The 9,453-nt window shown below is 43.9% G+C and overlaps 1 protein-coding gene across 2 annotated transcripts in view; it reads right to left on the bottom strand.

Annotated features, from left to right (window-relative positions):
* Positions 1 to 225: 225 nt before the first annotated feature.
* Positions 226 to 9,453, bottom strand: part of NRG4 (neuregulin 4) — a 63,235-nt gene continuing 54,007 nt past the window's right edge. For both annotated transcript variants that reach the window (XM_027830518.3, XM_043523918.1), the window contains exons 7-8: positions 4,528 to 4,607; positions 226 to 4,424 (exon numbers count right to left, since the gene is read on the bottom strand). In XM_027830518.3, coding sequence (XP_027686319.1) covers positions 4,411 to 4,424; positions 4,528 to 4,607 — 94 coding nt within the window. In that variant the 3' untranslated portion in view covers positions 226 to 4,410. The remainder of the gene's footprint in view (positions 4,425 to 4,527; positions 4,608 to 9,453) is intronic.

Here is a 9,453-nt window from a genome sequence, read left to right as displayed (position 1 = left end):
CTCCAAGATTGAGGGAAGTGACAGAATCCCCAGAAGTAACAGCCAAAGTAGTGGATGCTGCGATGGAGAACAGAACGGTCAGTAGAACAGGGTATTCATATAGTGGGGCTCTTCCAAAAATCCCATGACTGGGTGCCCTGCCACATTTTTAGGGCTCATGTACTCGTAGGAAAATTGGCAAACGTTTCTGGGAAACCCATTGGTCCCAAAGACAGAGAGAGCTGCTACGTTACCTACGCTAAGTATTTTATTAACCTTTTATTTTGTGCTTTGCAGTTGAGATATGGATACATAGATACATCGTCTTACACAGACTATGATCGCAAACGAGAAGGAAGCAACACCAGGTATATACTTTTGGAATACATGAGAAATGGGTAACTTTAAGTATAATAAAGAAAAACAGTTTAAATTTTTTCAGTGTCCTTTTGATATTGGAATGATTTTTATGTTCAAACTATAAGAAAGGCAGCTATGCCTGAAAGGATTTCATACCGTCTAGCATTACTCTTAATGGAAAAAAATTGACAAATGTTTTATCCTAGATTCTTTTGACTTATGCAGTGTTATTTTGTAGGGGGGGGAGTGTTAGAGGAATTCTTATTTTTCCATAGCTCTTCACTGAGCATATAGCTGCTACCAATAAGTGTGTTAAGAAATCAGGGTTTTGTGGTCTAAATAGGTGCTTAACAGGTAACGTCAGTAAAACTGCCAGTGAATGACAGTGTTTCCGGACTAGTATGCTTGGATTTTAGGGTAGTCCGAAACGGGGAGGGGGAAGGAATACCAACCAATCCACAATTCCTCCAGCAAATATTTGAAACATCTTTATAATGTTTCAATCTGTTTTCAAATACCAGTGGAATATGATTTTGTATTGTGTTTTTCTACATGTTACCATAAAAGAGAAAGTTGCTTCAGGCCACATGCATGACCAATGTTCACGAAAGATCTCTTCACACAACTACTCCTCCCACTTACGTATCTAATTTATAATGTAATCATTACCAAATACCTGGCAGGAATTATATCTTCTGATCCCTTAGATTTCATAATTATTTTTTCCAATTCTGTGAGGGCTCTAACTAAAGCAACTCATAGTATGAATGGTTTTTAAATATTAAGTAATTAAAAGTGAGGATTTCTAATGGGACAAACATTTTCTGTATTTCATCTGTCCACTGGTTTCCCTTTTTAAATAACCATCGTTCTGCAAAAGCTCATCTCCTTTCCTTAAAAACAAAAAATAACCCAAAAGATCTGAGGAAGACTAGAATTCCATTTTATCGCAGTAAGTTTGGGAGATTCTGGGCTATCTCTAACCCTTATTTTCTCCCGTAACTTTAGGGTAAGAAGTAGACTTCTGCCAGGTAGACTTCCTTCTGTTTTCCCCTTGATGTTTGGAAATAAAAATCAAAGCAATTAGTAGAATAGGAAACTCCTCTTGTTCTCTTTCCACCTGTTTCTCTCTCTCTGGTGTACCTTGTTACCAATGTTCAAGATGGGTCACCCAATAAGAACCTTTTATATGGGGCACAGGCAGGTCACCTTATGATTTAGTTCTGGAAAGAGTTTTCCTGTTAATTTTAGTCATTTTGTTTCCCCAAATGAGCTGGAGGATTTTCTAACATCTTATGGCAAACCTTTACTGGAATATTCTGGAAGAGGAAGGTGATCCTCAGGAGCAACATTATTGTTATGGTAATAATGTTGCCAAACCACTATAATCACCTTTTGTTTTTCAATCACTTCTTAATTTTTTTTAACAAGCGCAGGTGGTGGCTTCATATAATGTTATTAAATGGAAAATAACATTGACCACTACATACTTTTATGTGATGTTTGGCTAACTTAAATTTAAAATGAATTTGTAGCCTTGTCTGACATTGATCTTTAAGGCAAATTGACATGACTTGCAATTTTGTATAATTAATTTTAAAACCTATGACCTCCCTAAATGCCATTCTTTTGAGGGATTCTGCAATCATGAATAGGACTTCATCCACAAAGAATGCTATTTTATGGATTGACTTCTTTGCATTTAAATCCTGTATTTGTTTAATTTTTCTAATTTTCTGTGCAAATGGTTTCTTGGTTAATACAAACAAGGTGGGGAATAGTGGAAAACTTTGCCATAGGCCTCTACAAAATGAGAGAGGCTCTGAATATTTATTATTGACTCTTTGTTTAGCTTTTATAGATTGGTATAAGATTTCAGTCCATTTTTTTCTTTTACTTTCTAGACCTAGTCCCTTCATAAACTTCCGTTTAACTTGCTCATAGACCTTTTCCACATCTAGTGAAAGTAACATACCTGACCTGCTTATCTTTGATAGGCTTGAATGGATCACAACCAGTAACCTATGAATGCTATCTAATAGCTGTCTTCCCTGATTAAATCCCATTTGATATATACTAGTTATTTTAAGCATAAATGATTCTGTCAACACCTTTGCAAAACTCTTAAATTCTATATTTGACAATGAGATGTGCATAGGTGAAGTACATTCAATCTTATATCTTTTGGACTTTAAAATCACAGCAATATTGACTTCTTTCTTCATATCTGCTAATGTTTTGAAGTCCTGAAAATTACTTAGATGTTTGGGGGAAAGCTGATAAGTCAAAGATTTGTACAATTCAATTGAGAATCTTTCCATACCAGGTGCTTTACTTGACAGCATATTTTGAATGACTGATTTGACTTCCTCAAATTCTTTCTGCAGATGTTCAGGTATAACTGGGAGCCCAACTTCTCCAGTGTAAGAACTTGTATGACAATGCATTTCACTCTTGTGTTTTCTGATACCAATCATAGTATTTTTTTCTTTTTCCTGTTTTAGCCTATATGATAAATTGTTATGGCCCTTATTTCCTATCCCATTGTACTTTTGTTTAAACTGATATACAATACATTCTATTTTCTCTGGCCACAGAACAGAGAGTTGCCCTCTAAGGGAGGGAGGCTTACCCAGCATTTTCCTTGCATCTGTCTTTTTGTGTAACTTCTCTAATTTTTTTATTTCAGAGAAAAAAAACTTGTCTTCTGTATTTTTTCCCTTTTTAATTCTAGAGAATGTCTCAATTAATTTCCCCCTCAATGCTGCCGTATAAACCTTCCATAGTGTATTGGTACGTAAGTTTCCATTTTTGTCATTATTGAAAGAAATTTTGTTTTTGCTAATTACATCATTCAATACTATAAGGTTTTCAAATAATGGATTATTCAGGTCCCAGTTGCTATGCCTCCTACAACCAAACAAATCTCTAAATGTTGTCATGCTAGGAATAGGGACTGACCATGTAAGCTCACCTCTCTTTGCCTCAGTCAGAAAATCCTTTAAGCAAGCAGACAGAGATATATAATCTATTTGCGTGAACAGCAAATGGGGATATGAATAAAACAAATAATCCCTCACAAATGGCTTCACATTCTTCCATGAATCCAGTAGACTGAGCTGTGAAAGATTTTGTTTCAAATATGAGCCAGGGGAATTGGGTTCTTCCTTTCTACTGTCTGATCTGTCAGCTGTAGGATTTGAGGTGAGATTTAAATCTCCCTCAGCAATGAGATCCTCAGAACAAAATGTCAAGACAGGAAGAATAGCATTGGGACAGGCTCTTTGTCCTGTGTTAGGAGCATATACCAAGCACAGGGTAATTACTCTACCCAGTAGATTTCCTTTAACTGTTATGAATTTCATCATCTTAACACTGTTTTACTTCAAGCTGAAGTCTCTTAGCTAGGAGGCTGGCCAACAAAGTGATGTTTCAAGACAGTGTGAGGAACCATTGAATCACTATTTAAAACAAAAATGTAGGTCTTATATCAGCTGGAGAGAAAGTGGAGGGAGAGGCCCTTTTATCCACATCTGGTGAGTATGTCTGAAGTCAGCCAAATTCTGTACATATATCCCAGATATGTTTTGAAACCACTGGATTGAGACAGTCCCTTGACCTCTTTGTGCTGTTTCCAAGCTTTCCTGTGAGAAGGGGACGATCTGGTGAAAACCTCTTAAGATGATATACTCTTTACATGGTGAAATACCTCAAAGATTCTTATGCTCCCTGTCTTTGCATTGGAAAAAGAAAGAACTCCCTGATAGAACTACTTGGCTGCACAGAGTCTGCAATACATTTGTCAGGGGAAAGCTCACAGAAGATTCAAAAACGGTTCTAATGATTTCTCTACAATGTGACTTCCCTTCTTTGAAAGTAATCAGGCACTCTGATAAATGTAACTATTTTTCCTTATTATGATCTATGTGCCATCTTCTCCCAGTACATTAGCAGATTTATTTGTATCTAATTTCTTCTTTGTTCATCCTGGTTACCAGACCCTCCACAGCACCTGTTATGTTGTTATGGTTCCTCTGCATGTTGCTCTCCCATGGTTCCTGTTTTATTGCTTTATTCTGTTATCTCTGAAAAGTAAAAAAAAGAAAAGAAAAAAGTTTGTAATAACAACAATTACTCCTCCCTTCCTCCCCCAGAATAACCCTGCCACTTAATTTCAAATAAACTCACTGTTGCAGCCATTGCTGCTGGTAGTCTCAACCAGGCTGGCTCCACGCTCTGTTGAGCTGGCCCTTCGAGTGTTGGCCTTCCTGACCGTGAATAAGTGACCCAAAAAAAGGGGGATGGAGGAGAGATGAAGAAACACAGAATGAGAAAATATTGGTCAGAGAAGAGAGACTCAGTAAATGAATGATGCTTTCACTAACAATGTAATATTAGCATTTGGCAACTTCAAAACACTTGACAAACTTTAATATTCAGCCCCTTTGTGAGGTAGGAGGGAAACGGAAGAAATTTGCCCAGAACCACACACCATGCCTGTAGCAACGCCAGGATTAGAACTCCAGTGTATGGGTCCCAGCTAACGTTGCTCTGGGCTGCCTCTAAGGCCTTTTTTATGTAATTGGTCACTGTAATACAATTTGAACTAATTAATCATTTAAATCTGCTAAAAGCCCATTCAAAATGCTGAAGAAAGGAATGCTTTCTACACAGCTGTTTTAAACATAGTTAACCTTCTTTTGAAGAGCTCAGTGGAGCTTGAAAGCTTGTCTCTTTCACCAATAGAAGTTGATCCAATAAAATACATTAGCTCACCATCTTGACTCTTTTTAAAAAACAAAAAAAAAAACCACTTTAGACATCTGTCTCGACAGAAGCTGCCAGTTTTGCTCCTTTGTGTCCAGTTTTTGTCCTGTGGTGACTTTAATTCCTCCACACAATGTGTTGCCTTGATGGCTCTATTCCTAGACGGTGTGTTTTAGATGGATGGCTCCGATCTTGTTTGTTAATATACTCTTCTCACACAGGTAATTTAACCAGTCAACATGGGTTTATATTATGTCAGTAATTCACAGATCTATAACTATCCCTAGTGTTCCATTTGCCCCCTCTATGCTCTATTCTTCCCCTTTAAATTCTATTTTGGGAATTCAAGTCATAATGTCCTATAACTTAACGCAATGAAAAAAAAAAACCTGTCTCAGGTGGATTATAGACTAGATTCAAATCAGCCACCTCTTTTACTCTCTTCTAGTATAGCTTGTACAGTCTCCTCCTGGGGTTAGGAGTGCCAGGGGACTTCCACAGACATTTTGAATAGCTTGCAGTGAAATCTTCCTTTTGCTCTCTTAGTAACACCAAGCACTGTGAATACCTTCCTACTTTCCTCAGTAGTCTATCTTCATGCCATTTTTTTAGTTCCATTTAGATACCAACTGGAGTATGCCTAGATCTGCATAGGTGGTGAGGATTCCGGAATGTCCAAGGAATCTCTCTTCTCCCACCCCCTTGTGTGCTATACAGGAAGCTGGCACACTCAGTCCTTGCTCTTGCTCAGCAAACCGGTTAAGCTATCTGTATGGCCCCTTTGTGCTGCTCCACAGCAGGGGCCAGAAGTTGGCCATATAGCATTAATAATTGTTAAAACAGAAATTCATGTTCAGAGCTCCTCTACATAAAACCAGTTCTCTCAATTAAAGAAACGGTTACTCACCTTTGTAACTGTTGTTCTTCGAGATGTGTTGCTCATGTCCATTCCAATTAGGTGTGTGCGTGCCATGTGCACGGCCGTCGGATAAAATTTACGACTCGGTGGGTCGGCTGTGGAGCCCCCTGGAGTGGCGCCTTCATGGTGCTTGATATATACCCCAGCCGACCCAGCGCCTCCTCAGTTCCTTCTTGCCGGCTACTCCGACATAGGGGAAGGGGGCGGGTTTGGAATGGATATGAGCAACACGTCTCGAAGAACAACAGTTACAAAGGTAAGTAACCGTTTTTTCTTTGAGTGCTTGCTCATATCAATTCCAATTAGGTGACTCCCGAGCCTTACCTAGGTGGTGGGGTCGGAGTGAAGCAACGTGGATTGTAGGACCGCTCTACCAAATGCCGCGTCGTCTCTGGTGTGCTGGACGATGGCATAGTGCGAAGCGAAAGTGTGTACTGAGGACCAAGTCACGGCTCTGCAGATCTCATGGATCGGCACCTGGGCTAGGAACGCCGCCAATGAAGCCTAGTCCCTTGTGGAGTAAGCAGTGAGGGGCAAGGTCGGTACACCGGCCAGATCATAGCAAGCGCGGATACAGGACGTGATCCATGAAGAGATCCACTGAGACGAGACCAGGAGGCCTTTCATCTGGTCCGCCACTGCAATGAAGAGCTGGGTCATCTTCCTGAACGGCTTCGTACACTCAATGTAGAAGGCAAGGGCCTTACGGACATCGAGGGAGTGCAGCCGCTGTTCCTGGTGACTGGCATGCGGTTTTGGGTAAAAAAAAAACAAGAAAAATGTCTTGGCTGATTATGGAAGGCCAATATAACCTTGGGAAGAAAGGCCGGGTGAGGCCGAAGCTGCACCTTATCTTTATGGAAGATCGTGTAAGTTGGTTCCAAGGTAAGGGTTCTCAGCTCGGGGACCCACCACGCTGACATGATAGCGACCAGGAAAGCTGTTTTCCAGGAGAGGTAAAGAAAGGGGCAGGTGGCTAGTGGCTCGAATGGGGGCCCCGTGAGTCTGGAGAGGACCAGGTTAAGGTCCCATGTGGGGACGGCTGTTGAACTTGTGGGTAGAGACGGTCCAGGCCCTTGAGGAACCTGCCAACCATGGGATTGGCGAAGACAGAGCGGCCATTCGCACCCGGATGAAGAGCCGAGATAGCTGCCAGGTGAACTCTGACAGAGGATGCTGCCAGGTCCTGCAGTTTTAGGTCCACGAGATACTCCAAAATGAGAGGCACAGACACCTAGAGAGGGAGCATGTTGTGCTGAGTGCACCAGCATGAAAACCGTTTCCACTTAGCCGTATACGTGGCCCTAGTGGAGAGTTTCCTGCTGCCCATCAGTACTTGCTGCCCAGATTCTGAACAGAGAAGTTCTGAAGGGTTCAGCCACGCAGCATCCATGCCGTGAGGTGGAGAGATCGTAGGTCGGGATGGCAGAGGTGACTGTGATCCTGAGTGATCCGGTCTGGAAGAAAAGGCAATGGGACTGGAGCGTCCAGAGGGAGTTCCAGGAGCGTGGTGTACCAGTGCTGCCTGCGCCACGCCGGAGCTACCGGAATCACTCACGCCCTGTCCCTGTGCACTTTGAGCAAGACCCTGTGCACCAGGGGGAACGGGGGAAAAGCGTAAAATAGTTGACTCGTGCACGGGAGTAGGAAGGCATCTGTGAGAAAGCCCAGGGAGCGGGCTTGGACGGAGCAGAAAGCCGGACATTTCTGATTGCTGCGGGAGGCAAACAAGTCGACCTGGGGAAACCCCCACTTTCGGAAGATGGGGTGGATGACATCTGGTCGAGGGGGACCACTCGTGTGAGCAGAAGGACCTGCTCAGGTGGTCCACCAGCATGTTCTGGACCCCAGGTAGAAAGGACGCCACCAGGTGAATGGAGAGGGCTATGCAGAACTCCCACAGTCGAACGGCCTCCTGATGGGGGGGGGAACGGGCCCCCCCTTGTTTGTTGATGTAGAAGATGGCGGTGGTGGTGTCTGCAAGGACCGCCACACAACGACCCTGCAGCCGCTCCCGGAAGGCTTGACAGCAAGTCGCACTGCCATCAGCTCCCGGACGTTGATATAAAGGGAGAGTGTGGATGGGGGCCATAGGCCCTGTGTCTGAATGTCCCCTAAGTGGGCGCCCCATCCCAGGGCTGATGCATCCGTGACGAGGGACAAGGAGGGCTGTGGGCTGTGAAAAGGAACTCTTTTGCATACCGCCTAGGGATCTAGTCGCCAGTGGAGGGAGGCCAGGAGCCACTCTGGGACTGTGACCATCAAGTTCAGGCTGTCCCAACTTGGGCGATAGACTGATGCCAGCCGGGTGGAGTCGAAGTCTGGCATACCTGGTCATGTATATGCAGGAAGCCATGTAGCCAAGAAAACTCAAGCAGCTTCTTGCCAATGAGGTTGGGAAGCTCTGAAGGCTCCAGACGAGGGCCACAATAGACTGGAAATGAGCATCCAGCAGGATGGCTCGTGCCTGCACAGAGACCAGAACCGCCCCAATGAATTCTATTCTCTGGGTCGGTTCTAGTGTCAATTTTGCCATGTTGAGAAGAAGGCCTAACCGACGAAACATGTCCATGACCAAGCGGAGGTGGGACTGCACCAGTTCTCTGGTGTGCCCACAGATAAGCCAGTCGTTGAGGTAAAGGTATACCTGCACCTGCCCTCGACGAAGGAAGGCCGCCACAACTGCCATACATTTGATGAATACTCAGGGGGTCATCGAAAGACCGAAGGGAAGGGCCGTGAACTGATAGTGCTTGCGGTTGACCACAAAGTGGAGGAAGCATCTGTGTGCTGGATGAATCGCTATGTGGAAATACACGTCCTTCATGTCGAGGGTGACGTACCAGTCTCCAGGAAAGGTATAATGGTGCCCAAGGAGACCATGCAGAACTTCAACTTTACCATGAACTTGTTGAGTCCGCACAGGTCCAGAATGGGCTGAAGCCTGCCCTTTGCCTTGGGGATTAGGAAATATTGGGAGTAAAACCCCCTGCCCCTTAGCTCCCTCGGGACCTCCTCGATTGTCCCCATTGTGAGGAGTGTTTGAACCTCCTGAATAAGGAGTTTCTCGTGAGAACGGTCCCTGAAGAGGGATAGGGAAGGGCGATGGGAGGGCAGGGAGGAAGAGAATTGGAGAGAGTATCTCACTTCCACCGTGTGGAGGACCCAGCAGTCTGTGGTTATCAGAGACCAAGCACGGTGGAAATGGGATAAACGATTCAATAAAGGTGGGGTAGACTCCTGAATGAGGTCCGGTACACCGTCCTCAGGCATCCCTTCAAAAGGCCTGTTTTGAGCCAGACAAAGCCTTGGTCGGGCCCTGGTCTTGTCCTGATGGGGGGGTTAGAGGGCTTCCTCCTGCCATTATGTCCCCGCTGCCTATAGAAATCCTGCCTCGGCTGAGGAGGATACGGGCGCTGTTGCGGCTC

The sequence above is a fragment of the Chelonia mydas genome, chromosome 10 (assembly GCF_015237465.2).
Source record: "Chelonia mydas isolate rCheMyd1 chromosome 10, rCheMyd1.pri.v2, whole genome shotgun sequence".
Taxonomy (NCBI): Eukaryota; Metazoa; Chordata; order Testudines; family Cheloniidae; genus Chelonia; species Chelonia mydas.
This window is presented reverse-complemented; position numbering and strand designations above follow the sequence as displayed.